This window comes from Clinocottus analis, unplaced genomic scaffold (genome assembly GCF_023055335.1).
Source record: "Clinocottus analis isolate CAN_PGR_092001 unplaced genomic scaffold, fCliAna1.0.p SCAF_4, whole genome shotgun sequence".
Taxonomy (NCBI): domain Eukaryota; kingdom Metazoa; phylum Chordata; class Actinopteri; order Perciformes; family Cottidae; genus Clinocottus; species Clinocottus analis.
This window is the reverse complement of record NW_027176153.1, coordinates 6,881,303-6,898,221: the sequence shown is the minus strand read 5'-3', so window position 1 is coordinate 6,898,221 and position 16,919 is coordinate 6,881,303. Positions and strand designations below refer to the sequence as shown.

The following is a 16,919-nucleotide window of genomic DNA, read 5'->3' as shown; positions in this document are numbered from 1 at the left end:
TCAGGGACCTGCACCAGTAAGCCTGCGTCCCATAGTGTCAAAACTACCCTAATTATAGCACTATGGAGCTAACCTATACTTACGTCCACTGAGCTGACTCACATGTACACTTATGGGAAGCCAGCAGTGCCATAACTCAAGAATAGAAACTTCTTTGGTTTTGTAGAATTCTTTTGAGGAACCTGGAGAGCTCGTAAAAAAAACAAATTAAATAAAAGGGGTGGGCCGAGACACCACAACACAGATGTAATCATTTGATTACACCCTCCTAGACTCCGAACACGTGGGAGACACACAGGGACAAACCACACATTTAAAAGCGACGGCAAGTTGGTTTTGGGGAATCTAGAGCAACCGACTGACTCAATCATCTCTATTCAAAACGCCCTTAGGCCATCCTGACCACAACAACACTACTTTAGGAGCAAAGGAAGTCAGACGGCAGCTGGTAAAACACGGTTTTGTATCCTTTCCGGCTCACGTGACCGCAGTTTCACAAGCATGTCGGAGAGCTAGGGCGGCCTTCAGATCACGTAAGAACGCGGAAAAAAAGGCTTTCTCTCGAGCCGGAGTTCGGTTCGTCCGTTCTGGGCTACTGTGAAAAACGTGGCGATGCAACACTGTCGACTACATGAAAAGAATTAATCCTGAGCTAACGAAAACACGACCAATCTTAGTTTCTAGTGATTATACGCCAACGAAATCCTATTTCTTCATATGTTTTTTCTTCTAATGGATCCCCAAAATGCTACACTGGCCTTTTAAAAAGGGGAACACCAGCGGTTTAGTCCAGGACATCCATACCGTTGGTTGGCAAGCGGCATTCTTGTAAGAATGGTGCGACTCAATCCCGCCTTTCACTTGATTTCCCGCCTGGACACTGCCCGTGTCTGCATGCCAAAAGACCGAAGGTGATTTCATACAGTGAGCGATGATCGCTGTGGAAGTTCTCCAGCATGAGACTGAACTGCAGTAGGAAAGCAGGGATTTTACATGCAAATTTCTGCTGGGCGACGCAAATACGCATGTTGAAATGTTTCAACTTCTTAGCCAGGTATGTGGGAGCTAAATCCTCTTCGAACAGTGGTACAATCGGCAGTTCAGGGGAAACAGTCACAAATTGCAAAATGTATCTGCATAAGTAACGCTCAAGTTTGCATTTGATCAGAATTTAGTTTTTTAAGCGAAGTGGTCAACACAGTGGAAGATGATCCTCATATTCAACTTGTCATAACTTTATTGTTTTGTCATTGTACATGTTGTAATTGGACATTCTGTAAAAGAAACAGAGAAAAGTAACAGAAACAAGTTCCTTTCAGTCATCATGAGCATCATGCTTTTGGCTAAACCGATGACGGGATCATTACAGAGAGCGCCACAAAACAGCGAAACGCAACAAATACAAAGCCGTCTTCTCTTTTTTTTGTCTTTTATTATTTACATTGTAAACCCCTTGATCATACATACGCACGCATGACCCGGGCCTTTTTAAAAGTCTATGTGTAAAAAAAATCCCCTCCCCCACCCGACATGTGCACGTCCAACAGCAGGAGAGGAGTGTCGGCTGCCTTCACGCAAGACAGTGGTCAAGTGTCAGCGGCTCGGCAGCTCGACGACGCAATGCAGAGAGCAGTACAGTAAGAAGATGATGTATCCGGGTGTCTGATGGGAGCGGAAATAAATTAAAAGTGGAATGTTCTCTACACGATGCCGACGTTGTGCACCGTAGCAAGCAGCTCATTCGGCGCTCAACAAGTGTTGAGTTAGCTTGATGACACGGGGAGGAGTCGTCCGCTAACTCAGCCGCTTTGCCCCTGGAGAATCAGGGTCGATCCAAGCGCCGCAGTTCTTCACGTAAACCAGTTTGATGGCAGCCACAAAGACAATGATCGATTACAATAAATATTTAACCGTAGAGCTCGGAATGTCCTGCATATTTGATGAGAATGTTTCATCTTGGCTTGTTGGGAGTTCAGTCTTTAAAATATTCTCTTTGGGACTCAAATCCAGCGTTACCTGTACTGCATTCCAGACCCGCGCTCCGCTGGGCGAGAACAGTTCTGTGCTTGAGATGTTTAGTCGGGTTAGGATCATGTTGACGAGCCTGTGTTGTGTTTCAAGGAATACTTTGTCATTTCGGGAAACACGCTCATTCTCTTTTTCCCCAGTTGGATGGTAAATATGAAGCGACCTCCAGCAGCTGGTTAGCATAGCTTAGCATCAAGACGGGAAGCGGCTGAGCACAGCTACACTGGCAAGATTTGGTTGCTAATAAGCTAAAAAGTATATTTCCAACACGCCCTCATATCTGGATGACAGACTAAGTCGTTTGCCAATGACGACCTATAAACAACATTTGGTGTGAGGCGGTCACAGTTTTAAACACGTCGGGGAACTGAACTACTTACAAACCAACTACTCACAAAACAATTTGGGTAGGTCTAAGAAAATATCACAGTTTGGGATGATATAAGTTTGTGACTTAGTTTCTGTCTGCAACTTAAAATAACTCAAACGTGTTGATTTTAGGTGGTCACGCGGGACACGAACACCGGTCTCCTGGGTGGAAGGCCTGCTCGTGTGAACCTTCCATCTACCGAAACTCCTTTTATGGACACTACATGTGAAGTGCACATCAACGCACTGCCTCGTTTGCTCCGGTCATAACCATTACAGCCCCTGGGGGTGCGCTCAAACAACCGGAACAACAGGTTCCTGTAAGCCGCCTGACAGAGCAACCCAACGGATGTTTATGCGTTCATGAGGATTGTGTGGTGTATTTCGTAAAACATCAAACTACTCCTTCAATGTCATAATTATTAAACAATGTATTTTCTATGTATAGTGTAATTTAGCGACATTAAAATATATTAGTTGTTTTAGGGACGCCCTTAGCTCGTCAAACACCTAGCCAGGTTCCACCCATGCTCTAAAGGCAATTTTACAGTTTTTAGCAGACAAATTACTACTTTGTCAACCCAAAAATGTCATTTGAAAAGGGGGGGGAAAAAATCAAACATGAGCTGTAATTCCAGAATACATTATTACTATACAGATCTATTAAGAAAACTGGATTATATTTCAAGGCTTTGTAACCCACGACACCCAAGCACCATCAGAATCATCTACCACCGCCGGTAGGAACACAAAGATCTTGTGTCTTTTCTCATATTATACACAAAACCATAAACCGCATTAGATTCAAACTTAAAAGAAAACGGCACTTTCTTTCCATTGCTGCATAGTTCAGCAGCCCACCAGTGCTACGGCTACACTGAGGGCAGGATAATGAGCAGAAACACATATCTGAGTTACAAAAGAAGTTTCTCCTACTGGTCATTTCTGTGCAGATTTTCCTTTCCTCCAACTCCAGTGGCTTCACCCAACAGTCCGCTGCTCGAGGGCATCGGGTTCACAGTCCCATTCAGTGCCGTTCTGCATCATTGAGAGCAAATGGACCAATATTTGGACTTTTATCAGAGAGCCGTGGCTTTGGGAAGGAAAAGGGAACATCTCCATTACGTTGTGGTTATCGTGGACATGGAAACTGGAGTAAAACTAACAGAACATTTAATTTATCCGCTCTTGTGTTACAATGCTGAACCTCCCAGCATAATTTCCCTCCATACGAGTTAAACACAACAAAGTCAAAACCATAACCACAGTTAGACCCCGGGCCCCTCCCCCAAACCTCCAAGGTCTCTGATACTGAACCGAAGTGACGTTTGAAAACAGAGACAGTGGAAAGACAATGAAGTAGCTCTGTAGAAGATGATTGAAAGATAAGTTAGACTCGTAACACAAACGAAAAGACAAAACAGAAATGTGCAGAAACCATCGTCTGACAAGCTTTGGCCCACTGTGTTGTGTGCGAGGTGAAACAGCAGGAGATATTAACCGTCCCCCCTCGGAGTCTCTGTCCCGGATGGAGGAGGGAGGGGCAGGGAAGAGTAGAAGAGAGAGAGAGGGAGGGAGAGAGACAGCTGGTTTAGCTCTGCCACCAGGCTGTTCTTCCCCAAGAGGCCAGTGGGTGGGGCTGTTGCGCCGTAAAAAAGCCCCAGTCACGTTTCCTCGACACACAAGTCAGTGCTTGTTGGACATGAAGAATAAAAAATATATACATTAAAAAAACAAACAGAATGTGACCCCAAAAAAAAAAGAGAACAGCAGCAACAGTGACCACTCAGTCTATCTTGACCGCAGCATAGATTTTCCGGATGAACATGTACGCTGCGTAGAAGCCGATCGTGCCCGTTAGCAGCCAGAAGGACAGCACCATCAGGGCCGTGTAGCCGAAGTACAAGAGGGAGGGGATGAACTCCACGATGTCCAGCTGGGGGGAAGACAAGAGCAGAGCAATCAAGTTACAGTTGGGTTGTATTTGCTCGTCACCTGCAGAGATTTTAAAAATGGTGAACATTTTTTATAGAAAATAGCAGAGGGTGAATATTAGGACTTTTAGTTTAGTTTAGGTTATTAGGGATGGAATACACGCTCCATCAAGCTCCATAAAGCCAAGTACGGGTTTAAAACTACTACTACGCCAGTCCAAGTACTTGAGCCAGTTCTTCATTGATACACATAATATAAATGGAAGCTTTGTTACTGCTGACAATGCTATGGAGGAGGAAGAAGAAGAGTTGAAGTTGGAATTCTCCTTTGATTCCCATTTGTTCTCATGCTGCAGGTTAAGACTCCAGCTGGAAAATCCTAATTGCATTTATGCGGTTGGCATGTATGAAAAAAGAAAGCTGGTCTGCAGTTTGTTTTTACAGCACATTCATTTCTATGAATTGATCAGACACGAGAAGCGTCTCCAATGACGTATGTAACGTTCCTCACATTCATGCAACCGATTGTAAGTCTGGAGCTTCCTGTTTCCTATAATGCAACTTGACAGAACACCCTCTGTCTGTCAAATGCACAATGTGTTATTGGGGACTTCTCAATGGAAAACCCCCCCCCACAAAAACAATAAAAAAAGTCGGAGTTCGGTGACGTCGTGAAGTAACGTAGAATCATGGGAGTTTTTGCCAGAATTGCAGTCAGCTTCTTCATTTCATCAGAGTTTAAAACAGTTGGAAACATTCGTGATGATGTGAGTACACAACAAAGACCTGACATTATACATCTTTAAATGCAGTCATCTTTCAAACTCAATGATCCCAGTTTGTAGTGCAGGTTTTCTGTCTTTTGGTGTGTTCACACCGAAAGAGTTGCGAAATATTCACGCGAGTAGATTACATGTAAAGTCATTGCAGAGATGCAATTTTTTTTTTTGACGATTCAATGTTTGTGGGACTTCCTTAACAAGTATAAAGCAGAACTAGTGGTTATTTCAATGGTGAATGGCAGTGCTGGAAGCGGCCGTCATCCAGACGCAGTTCCTGGATGAGGCGGAGCTTTGTGCAGCTACGAATAATAGTGTGAACCCAGACACGGGGTGTTTGATGTTCCGATATTTGTGGTATTTCCACAACAAGTATAACGCAGACAGTTGTTAATTTCCCATGGTCGACACTGGAAATGAAAATGTTTTACAGGAACGCAACCGGGTCTGTTCAGGTGAGCTCGTGAGGCTATGTGCTGGTAACTAGGGAACGGGTCTCAAGCCACGCCCCCTTTCCGCCGCAACTGGTTGTGAAAAAGAGAATTAATCACATAAAGTGTCGACCAAGTAAAATCAGGCAAAAAAGTGTTGCGAATATTAGCAACGCTTTTGGTGTGAACACAGCATCAGGCCTGACTCACAATAAGCCTGATGACATCATCAGAGATACAAGTTATTTGAGTGCCATTAAGACAAACTTATCATTCTGGGCTTTTTTACCTTGTTGATGAAGTAGAAGGCGGCGTAAATGAGGACGTAGAACGCAGAACCTCCTGACACCAGGAAGGTTCTCCACCACCACCGGTAGTCCTGATGGAGAGGAGGAACAAGAGAAAGCACAGCGTGTGGGTTCCATGTGTTTATAACGTCACCTCTCTGGAAGAGGCATCCACTAGTGAGGAGGAACTATTGTTACGTTATGAATAATGACCTGACTGCCTTCATTTATAGAGAAACATGCTGTATATTCTTTGCAATATGTTGGGCTACACTTAGACTATTTTTCTTTCCACAATGCAGCTTTAGAAGCCTCATTTAGTCTCGTTACATTTTAAATATTCTATTCCCCAGACTTATGTAGGAAAAGTACAGCGAACATGCACCCTTCATTTATGTATTTATTCATACAGTCGCCACACCTGGTCCTTAGTGAACTCACCTCGGCACACAGCTGGAAATAAACCATGACGATGCTGATCTGAGAGCAGGACACCACCAAGATGATGAAGACCAGGAACAGGAAGCCAAAGAGGTAATAGAACTGATTCTCCCAGATGGCCTGTAGGTGGTGACACACAGACAGACACACACACACAGACAGACATAGATAGACACAGACAGACACACACACAGACAGACATAGATAGACACAGACAGACACACACACAGACAGACAGACAGACAGACACAAACACACACACACACACACAAAACAGAGAGAGAAAGGCATTTTGCCATTAAATTCACATCAGTAACTTACTGTAAAAGTCAGGTTACAAGCCGCTACAGTTTTACTGACAATTGTTATCTTCCAATGTTCAGTAAAATATGAGATCATTAAATCCTTTATGCTTTTGATCTCTGATAATGTTGCATTGTACACAACTAATTAATGACTTGACAGGACGGCTAGCATCCTTAGTAGCACCACTAACAACTAACGAGAGGAGGTTTAATTCAGTTACATTATGATGCGTTCAGGCTCTGTTAAGTAAAAACGAGTATTGGAGAAGGTAAATTAGAACGTTATCATGTGTTCACATGTAATCTGGTCGAATTTAGTTTTGTAAGAAACTAGATGTTTTCACATTACTAAAAATAGATATTAGAGATCACTGATGAGCTGTTTACACTAGCTCTTATAGTGCATCATTAAAACTACCAAAGACAAGATTGGGTTTAATCCATAAAAAAACAATTTTATATTTCCTTATTATTCAAATTACATAAACAAAAAATCCCTGTAAATGCTGACAGTAACAAAGTAAAAGTATAACGTTGAGACCCTTTGATGGTTTACTGACTGTGCAGCACTGAAAGAAAAGGAGATTCCACTCCGAACTGATCGCAGGACGTTTAGAGCAGAGCACTCACGCTGAAGATGAAGAAGAGCTCGATGAACATGGCCCCGAATGGCAGGATCCCGGCCATCAGGATTCTAACGGACAAAAATGAAAACACTGTGATTATTCAGAAAAGCTCAACACAAAGGGCCTCCCAGTAAACCGCCTATAGAGACCAGAAGCAGATTATGGGATGGGTCGTACACTTACCCTACAAACTTGTTCATGTACCAGCGCTGCTCCGGGACCTGCCGGGGGATCTGGTTGGTGCGCACTGGGTTATCGTATGGCTGTTTGCGGAAGCCAAAGTAGTAACCAAGGTAGACCAGGGGCATGGAGATGCCGAACCACATACACAGCAGGGCCAGCATAGTGGTGAAAGGAACCTGGGGGGGCGAGAGAAGAGAGCAGTCTAGTGGCTGATCTACGTGTCTGCCACTCTGCTGGGTGCAGGAGAGGCTACTGTTTCTACACACTGCTTCAGTAGAAGAGTCTAGCCGTTTGTATATCTTTGGGTTATTTCCTGTTTAATAATAAACTGTCGGCGGTTATATGTTGTTATTTTCACTTCCTGGTCTGTTTCCAAAGTACTTTGAATTAGCTGTAAAAACCGTCTGATCTCCACGTCACCCATGCGTCATCAATCCCCCTTGGTTGTATCGGTGCCCCATATTTAAACTATCACAATAAATGACACATTACCACAATAAAATACACACCCGTGACTAATGGCTCCTACAGCAAGGTTGTTGGTTCTTTGACTGAACGTTTCTACCAGCAGCTCAATAGATTGTCAGCGATACCAGATAGTAGAAATACGGTAGATAACTTTACCCAGACAACATTTGGCAAAGTGATCCGTTACAAATCGTATATAAACGACACTATTTAAAAAAAAGTAATGAGCCTTCTGAATGTATGCAGAATGCCTCCATTTGAACTCACCGCCCCAGACGAGTGTTCTCCCCAGATGAAACAGTTGAGGATGAAGCAGATTCCAAACACCACGGCGGGATACAAAGTTGCTGTCTACATGGGAGACGAACAAACAAACACAACGTCAGCCTCTCTGTTCACAGCGATCTACAGTACGGCTTAATGCTGCACCTCGGGTAAGCTGCACACAACAAAACAAGTACACGAATCAAACGAGTTATTCACTTACGCAAAACGCTCCTTTTCTCCACCGGTGGCCCTTCAGTGTGCGGTACAGTCGGCCGGCAAAGTAGCCGCCGAACACGCTGGAGGAGAAACGTCCACAGATAAACAAAGACATTCCGGACTCTTTGGGATTTCCTCAGAGAGATGAATGTGGCTCTTACCCCATGAACATGAAGAGAAAGCAAGCAGTGGTCATCAAGGCTCCTCTACTGGATGGAGACAGCATGCCCAACATGGCAACAACTATGACACAGACACAGACACACACACACACACACACACAGATACAGGAGCATGTGGTGGTTAGACCTTATAGGGATGGACGATATGGAAAATAAATAATAATAATAATAATAATAATAATAATAATAATAATAATAATAATAATAATAATAATAATAATGTGGTATTAAAGTGGTATTTTTAGGCTGTGTTGTGTTTCTGCACTGCGTGGTATTCTCAGTGATGGAACAGATTCCTGGTAATGTTGCCTTTTAGCAATCGCTTTGTGGCATACTTTGCAGAGGATAGTAGAGGGATTAATTCAAAATAATCAGACATGGAACAGACTGGACTGTGCTTGACTCCTTTCTGGGTTATTAATCCATTTTAAATGGCCGCAACCTCGGTTACAATTACTGCCGTTTAACTGGTGAGCTCGACGCAAGGTGGAATGCATCATCTGGTTTCAGATTTGTCAGCTGGTTATTCCAAACATCGATACAGACAAGGTGTTGCAGCGTGTACGTAACCAGTTACAGCTTGAGAGAGCCCCAGCACCATGAGAACACTGCTTTGACCCAATTTCACCTCATGAATAAATGATAAAGGAAAAGAACAATGTGGTCTGAGGAGAGATTGTGCACACCGTCAGGATCTACAGGGAACTGATTGAGGAGAAAACAAACTCACATATGACAATGAGGATCATGCAGAAGAGCTGGATCCCAGAGCCCAGCAGGGAGCTGAGGATCATGGGATATTGAGGCGGCCTGAACACGTCGCCGTGCACATTCTTCCACCCCGACTCCTCCATGGTGTCCTCCTGGTCGGAAGGGAGGAAGAAAATGCGGTCAAGTCATTCTGATCGCAACGATGTTCTCAAAAAAACGAGATGTGTGTTCTTTCTCTAAAGACTTGCTGAAAGCAAGCAAACTGTGTGTTTTCTTACGATGTCATCCTCTCTGTTGTAGTTAGCAATGTCCTTCCTCAAGGTCCTGATAATGATCATACTCAGAATACCTGAACGAAGAGAAAGATCAGGAATCTCATTACCACCCATGCTGTAATCAATCTACAGAGTTTCTATGTTCGACATCATACATAGTAGGAGAGCAGCAATAAGTGCATTAGTATTGAACCGTTTGGTACAGGACGTTTAGTATGCGCCATCCTTTCCGTACCCCTCGGACTCGAACAGCTGAGTCTACTACTCGCACACAGGCGGAACGGAAATGACAAAACGCGAGTTTCGCCCAAAAAGTTTCGGTAGCGCACCAGATGCTGTCAGCTGTAGCAGCGCTGGGGCATGCTAGTTGGGGTTAGCCCGGTTAGCCGTTAATAGAGCTTAATGGTCCGACTTTAACGCAGACACTGATGTTGGGTTGAATGTGTGGACGCCCTTCAAACATTTAATTCACGACGGCATCAACAGAATGTTGACTGAGTCCTTCCTTTCACTTGCGGATTCAGACGATGCCAAAATGTCTAATAATGCAGAGTATATGGGACTACGCTCCATTGTCGGCGATCTAGATTTAACTACGAGAGTTCACATGTGCGTTTAGCCAGTCTGTCGTGCCTGCCTTGTATTTAGCGCAAACTTTACGACAGCTGCGTCGAGCAGGATGTGTCAAAACAGGACATACCAGACAGGAAGAAGACGACCACCACGGAGTTGACGATGGAAAACCAGTGAATTTGGACATCGCTCATGGTCAAGTAAGTGTCCCATCGAGACGCCCACTTCACCTCGCTCTCCTGCACAGAGGGGATAAGAGGCTCAGCTCACCATTCTCTACATGTCCCGAGCTTTGTTTACCCTCTCACCCTAGAAAACTCAAACAGCTGGGGGGAAAGAAAAATGCCTTCATTTTATCATCCAACCTTGTTGCTTAGCAATGTATAACTTACTTTGTTAAACGTATTGATACAGATTGTTGTGACAGACTGGTCTGACTCCTCACTGAGAACCTATGCTGCAGTCACTGCAGTGTTTCCCCTACCGTTATATTAGGAGGGCGGGGAGCCCCCCTGAAAAAAACCCCGCCCCCCTGTAATTTTCTCTATAGCGCCAGATCACAAAATGTAATTTACGGTTCGCTTTCCTATAGAATAGATTTACACCTTTCTTTTATTATTAAACAAACTAAACGGCCATCTTTTATTGATCGGATCTACACACAGCTTGTCATTTATGTCTACGTGGTTGCGCGAGTTCCGCCCTGATGTGCACACTTGCGCGCATACAGCGGACAGAAATTTGTCGACAAATATGTTGCGTGAAAAGTAGACAACTAAGTTATGTCTGTGTTTAAATGCTCCCAAGTTAAAGATGGCATCAGTAGCTCTCCTGCAAGGAGCACCAGAGCAGCTCTCTGAACGATGTTCTCTGAACTGAAAATGAAACGAGCCAAAGTGCTCGCGTCTTGTAGCCAACCATAAGCTGCTGGCTTTACACATAACAAAAGTACAAGGTACACGGACATAAAACTACACGGACATAAAACTAAGTCATGAATGAATACATGGAGAAATGCCTTTACTGTCGGGTAAATGTTTAGTTACACCATTAACAAGTTAAAGTTGCGCATGCGTGACTCGCCGATTCTTGCCGTTTTGCCAAAAGTCAATCTCCAGAAGTCTCCGTCAGGTTTTTTCTGCTGTTCCATCTCTCGAAACAGAAAACAGATCTCAGATGGACATGGAGCATAAACTGAGAGTGGCCGTATCAAATCTACAACCCAGTTTAATACAGCTCACTGCAGCCACTAATACTGATGCAACCTGATGCTCACATATCTGCACTCATTCCGTTTTGTCAAAAAGATATTAGCTCATTGTTTTCCACAATGACCTATTTAGTAGTAACTCAATATTAGTTATTTTTTGCACGTATAGAACGTTATTTTCATTGTTCTAAGTGATTGCAATTTAAAAAAAAAAAAAGGTCTGATGAAACAACCTGGTTTACTTGAAAGTTATTGTAATTTCCTTTATTCTGTCACTATAAAAGCACAGAGGGAGTCACAAAATTATGTTATTTACAGAAAAAGTTTGAGAACCACTGCTTTAAGGGTTTAAGTTTGAGAACCACTGCTTAAGGGTCCCCCTGAAGCTGTAAACCTCGGGGAAAACCTGCACTGACCTCCCAGTGGACCGAGTAGGTGAAGAGGACCTCGTTCTCCTTGGTCGGGTCAATCTCTTGTGGAGCAGAACCACTAGCCTCAGGCAAAGTGCACGTCCTGTCCTTTTCCACTGCCTTCAGATCTGGAGAAGAAATGAATACAACACAAGTTTTACAAGAAGGGTTGCTTTACTTCACTGGCTGCTTTTAAAAGAGAGTGTCGCCACCTACCCTCAACTTTCACACTTTGGGGTATGACCTCAAATCGCACGACCCTGTAGTTATGGACTTCCCCTTGCTCCAGCTTCTCTCTGTGGAAGTACAGGATCAAGGACAGGTGGTTGTGCAGATAACACTGTGGGGGAGAAGAGAAGAAAGAAAAATGAGTATCCTTCAAAATAAAAAAATACAAGTAGACTCTTGTATGTATATTTACATAGTATGGTTGGGCGATATTGAGATTCCCCTTCTGATGATATTGCTTTAGAAAAAACAACAATAGAAGAAATAACTGTCCGAAAGAAATTTAAAAAAGCTGACGAGAGGTGAAAGTATGTATTGACGGGAGACACACATGTTGCAATGCCCAGAAATGGCACTATGTCAGCGCTATTTTACCCAAGGACATGCTCCACAAGTTACATTTATGGAACCACAAGAACACAAAGGATCGAGGATGTGCAAACCAGGAAATGATTCATCAGGAAGGCCTGATGAATCCGGTGTGGAGACACGATGCCATATGTACCTTGTTGCCGTCGACGAAGCCCAGCCGGTAGCCGTGTTCAAACTGGACGTCTTTGGCCAAGTCTTTCTTCTGCTCCTCCTCCACTGCTGCCTCCCTGTTGGGGTAGAACTCCAACCGGGTGGCAACTGGCAGATTATCTGCAATACTGAAAGGCACAGAAGAGGTGTTTGCATTTTGACCATTACAAAAAAATTTAATCTCAACGCCGGGTCATCTTAAACATATGATTGAGAACAGATCAAAATGATGACTACATTATGCAACAAAGTACAAGAAGAGGAATTGCTTGAATCATTATGTTAGACTTTTAGACTCACTGAACACAAACTTTTACTCAATTACAAAACAGTAGTGCGTATTCCTCGTGGCAATAGGTCAACAACAGCAGCATTCTGAGGGATTCCCCTGGAAACAACAGAGGAAAGGATGCTCACAGGTGCACATAATACTCCTCTTGGACTCGCTCCGCCACCAGCTTGCTCTCTTCTATGCTGAGCTTTTTCTTGTTGCATACCATCTCACATTTCCTATCCTTGTTCATCTCGACATTGTAGAGGGTGTTCACAATACGGTCCCCACGCAATACCTCACCTGTAATCATTGTAAGAGAAGAAAACGTATATATTTATGAAATATTTATATCTATATTTTTTTTGTGTGTGCAAAATACAACATGACATTGCTTGTCCCACTTACCAAGATTCTCTCCCTTGTAGAATACAGAGTCAGGCTTACAGAAGGGCAGGGAGTAGTATTCATAAGGAAGCTGCGTGCGAGAGCTGGTCAGCTTTACTGCCTGAAAGACAAATGATCTGACTGACGGACAGCAGCTCGTAAACAGTGATATGCAAAACTACACTCACCGCAGCGTGGGCGATGCAAACTGTTCTTTGGGTGTGGGCTTCCCATAATTGTGTTGTTTTTTATGTGCAAACAAATAAAGTACATTTCATAAGAGCAGCATACAGCCAAAGGGAAGCGCAAGGTGGAAGTCTCCAAGACGTCTTCCCAGCTGACGCGTTTGACTTGAACCAAACAAACTCTGATGTGTTTGACCGTTAGGTTTGCCTTGTTGAGGCCAAAGTAGACAAAACTAAAGTAGTGTTGACGATAGATATTTGATTGGTTGCTCGTCAGGGAAGCAGGGAATTTCCGGTATAAGGACGGTTTGACTCAAACTCTTTCAGGGGGCAGGCCTTCAAAGCATATGGTTATTTTTATTCCTCCATATCAATTTGAGCGAACAGGGGTTAGAATTTAAGTTATGTACATATGTGCAAATCCATGATTTTTTTCGGTGTGAGAGGCGCACACTTGCATAAATAAGCTAAGATGAGAAAACGTCCACAAAGAAAAGCCACAGTTTTGTTCAAAACCGGGATCTTCAGGATGAAAGATAATGATGCTTATAAGCTGAACAAACATTGCACAATGTTTCTGCTCATCCATGAAATGTTGACCGGATGAATTTCAGTCTTACCTTAAGATCTACTGTGTCCCCCTCGTGGAAGTCCCGGGGAGCGACTCCCGGAACATAGAAGGGCCGAACAACAGGCAGTAAGGACAACAGCAGCAAGGCCAACCACGTCTCCTGCAAAAACAGATGCCAGCAAATACGTCACCACACAGACACTTCCACTCATAATATGTGTGTTATGAGATTGAACGGGGACACAACATTACAGATTGAGAGATGCAGCGGTCGATCGGCTGCCGTTTAAAGCGGTTTTCAGCTCATCGGCCCGTCACATATCATTTTGTCACATTAGGATATACATTACATTAACACACATGACAGTTTTATGTCATGTCATTTAATATCGGAACCCGATATTAAATGGGCCCCAGGGCTAAAGACCAGAGTACTATCACACTAACGGGTGTGTCAGGACGGTCGAGGAGCGCTTTTCCACACACACACACCCAAACACACCGCAAATGGATCAGGGAGGCAGTGATGAAGAACTGAAACACATAGAAAAAGCAATATTTTTGTATCTGCTCAGTCCACCACCGCCGTTTTACACAATCACTTTTATACAAGTGACTTCAAGTTGTCTTTAGGAAGCGGTATGTGTACGTGTCCGCTGCGTCTATTGATAAAGGGCGGAACAAAAGAAGTGAAGCTGGATGCGCTGTCGTTAACAAGGTTGTTTCTCTTTTGGTGAAGTGTTTATATTCGATCACCTTCTTAAAGCATTGACGCAACATAACTGTCAGCTCCACAAGCTAAACCAAAGGATGTCTGCATGCTGGTTTTTTATTCATTCCCAGCGACACTTGGGAATATAATTTATTTGATCGACATGTTTCCAGTGAAATATTAACAGAGTGTGTATAGTGACTCTGTTGTGATTAACATGACTATTGCTACTCTACAAACTGAATGTAGCCTTGGTTTATTCTAAATTCTTCAGACGACCGGGCTGACGTAAGAAAATTTACAGCTAATACGCACACTTCTTTCCAGTTTATGTCAAGCTATACTGCCATCGCAATACTGAACATAGATGTTGTGCATTGCAGTTTAGATCAACATGCTTTACAAAGTCTGGAAGTTAAGGAACACCTTGCTTTCCTCACACCATACCAACAAAACTATGGGATGCAGTTTGCCTGGCCCAATGGATACAAACATAATCCATTATTAGAACAGTAATGACAGGGGGGGGGTGATCGCTTTAAGTCAATAAACATCCACTATCTTATCTAAAGAATGCCAATAAAATGACTACATCAAGTCACAGAAACATTCCAAACGAATCAAAGACTGGCAAAGTAACAATCAGGGCAGGATATATGAATATTGTAAAGCTTTGTATTTTTATTTGACAGAAAAAACAAGAAAGATGGCACAGCTGTAAATCTGACAGGGCACAAAAAAAGAAATCTGTGAGGATCCTCAGTCCCACATGCCTGTGAACACCGAGGAGGCTACAGGGTGCCAAAGCTGAGACGAGAGACACACTATGCATACAAGTTAACTGTTGCCCAGGTGATTCTGCAGCGGCAGCTTTATGTGACAGAAAACTTCACAGCCAGTGTTTCTCAGACGTTGTGTTGCGGGGGACAGAGTTCTTGTCGTCCTTCTGACGTGGCTACACGGAGGACGAGAACAGATACCAGGGGAGAGAAAGGCCTATTTCCCAACAAGAAGTTGATCCAAGACACAACAAAATAGAAACACAAAAAGCGTCCTGACAGCAAGTCACTTCTCATTCCCACACGACTATGGCAGCAGACTACCATACCATGCAAAATACCGCCGTGGACTGGGGGGTCAGGGTATTGAACCTTTCTACCTGCTGATCCACAGCCCCCTCAATGTGTGCCAGCACTTGTGCAACTTGACAGAGTCTCAGCTGTTGTGCAGAGCCACAAACTTTGGGGAGAAACACTGCAGTGTGCTGATGTGGAAAGCACAACAGCACATGTGATTTCTGCCAAAGGTTCCCTAAATTCTGACTCAAGAGCGGAGGAGGAAGTGATGGTGTTGGTGATGGGGGGACATCATTATATGCCGTTATTATTTTGTCAGTTTATTTTTGACATTATTTTCAGTATATGTTCTACTCTTCAATTATGGGGGGGGGGGGGGGGGGGGGGGGGGGGAAAGAGACTTGCGCTGAATGTACGGTCCAATGCTGTGAGCGCAGTGATTTGTACATGCATTTGGAGTTTACGGTACGGTAGTAAAGGAAGTTAGCAAGCGTGGCTTCCGACACAGACGACATTTACGTAATTGGACGGCACCGGAACAGCCGAACCCTGCAGACGCTCTCAGTTCACGCTGCGCTGGTCGTCTTGCCGTCTCCGTGAACTGACGGCGACAACTAGCGCAGCCTGCCGCGGTCCTGCGGGGTCGCTAACAGCTAACGCGGAGCCAAAGTTCGGCCAGCTGATTGCTCGAGGCTGTAACGGCGAATGACAGTCCAGCAACCAAATATGTGGCGATTTATCCTCCGTCAGCAGAGTTTAGTGTATCGGACAAATGACACAAATCGTTGTTTTTTGTTTTTGTTTTTTCCACAGCTCGTTAACAGTCAAGCTAGGCAACGTTAAACGTGGCTAACGTTAGCTAACTCTATTAAGCAGTTAGCTACATTGCCAAGATCCAAACAGCTTCAAACTCAATGAAGACGCGACCGAAAGTCAGCGTTGAAATTGCGTTTATCGACCGGAGGATACGTCTACTCTCCCACAGTGGCAGCGCTGCGTCGGAGCTCATTTGGGAAAACAGTATGAGCGAGGCGTAGTTTGAAGAAAAAGAGTTCGCTTTTCCACTTACCTTAGCCGCGGCCGCCATTTTGAATACGTGTCACTAGTGACGTCGCGGAAGTGCTCTATGTTTTTTTCGATGCATGCATTTGTTTTTAATTTGACACACCCATATGTATTCATATGAGCGATATCTGACCTTCAAAAACTTATGATTCGGCTCCACCTTTATGAATTCAATTGATGCATACAGTCAAACGCACTAATTGTTTA

The 16,919-nt window shown here is 43.8% G+C and overlaps 1 protein-coding gene across 1 annotated transcript; it reads right to left on the bottom strand.

Annotated features, from left to right (window-relative positions):
• Positions 1-1,219: 1,219 nt before the first annotated feature.
• tm9sf4 (transmembrane 9 superfamily protein member 4) lies at positions 1,220-16,739 on the bottom strand. The gene is made up of 18 exons (XM_068597768.1): positions 16,717-16,739; positions 13,909-14,019; positions 13,125-13,224; positions 12,863-13,019; positions 12,429-12,573; positions 11,912-12,035; positions 11,702-11,823; positions 10,203-10,314; positions 9,506-9,576; positions 9,247-9,379; positions 8,496-8,577; positions 8,339-8,414; positions 8,119-8,202; positions 7,384-7,559; positions 7,205-7,268; positions 6,270-6,389; positions 5,831-5,920; positions 1,220-4,333 (listed from the first exon to the last, which is right to left on the bottom strand). Exons 1-18 carry the CDS (start codon positions 16,732-16,734, stop codon positions 4,184-4,186), a joined length of 1,935 nt encoding a protein of 644 aa, XP_068453869.1. The 5' UTR covers positions 16,735-16,739; the 3' UTR covers positions 1,220-4,183.
• Positions 16,740-16,919: the final 180 nt, after the last annotated feature.

Excerpts from the sequence above, each read along its gene's own strand:
- tm9sf4 (XM_068597768.1), bottom strand. Across the intron at positions 13,225-13,908 it reads GGGACACAGTAGATCTTAAG|GCAGTAAAGCTGACCAGCTC; the intron begins GTAAGACTGAAA and ends TTTGTCTTTCAG. Across the intron at positions 11,824-11,911 it reads CCAAAGTGTGAAAGTTGAGG|ATCTGAAGGCAGTGGAAAAG; the intron begins GTAGGTGGCGAC and ends TTTCTTCTCCAG.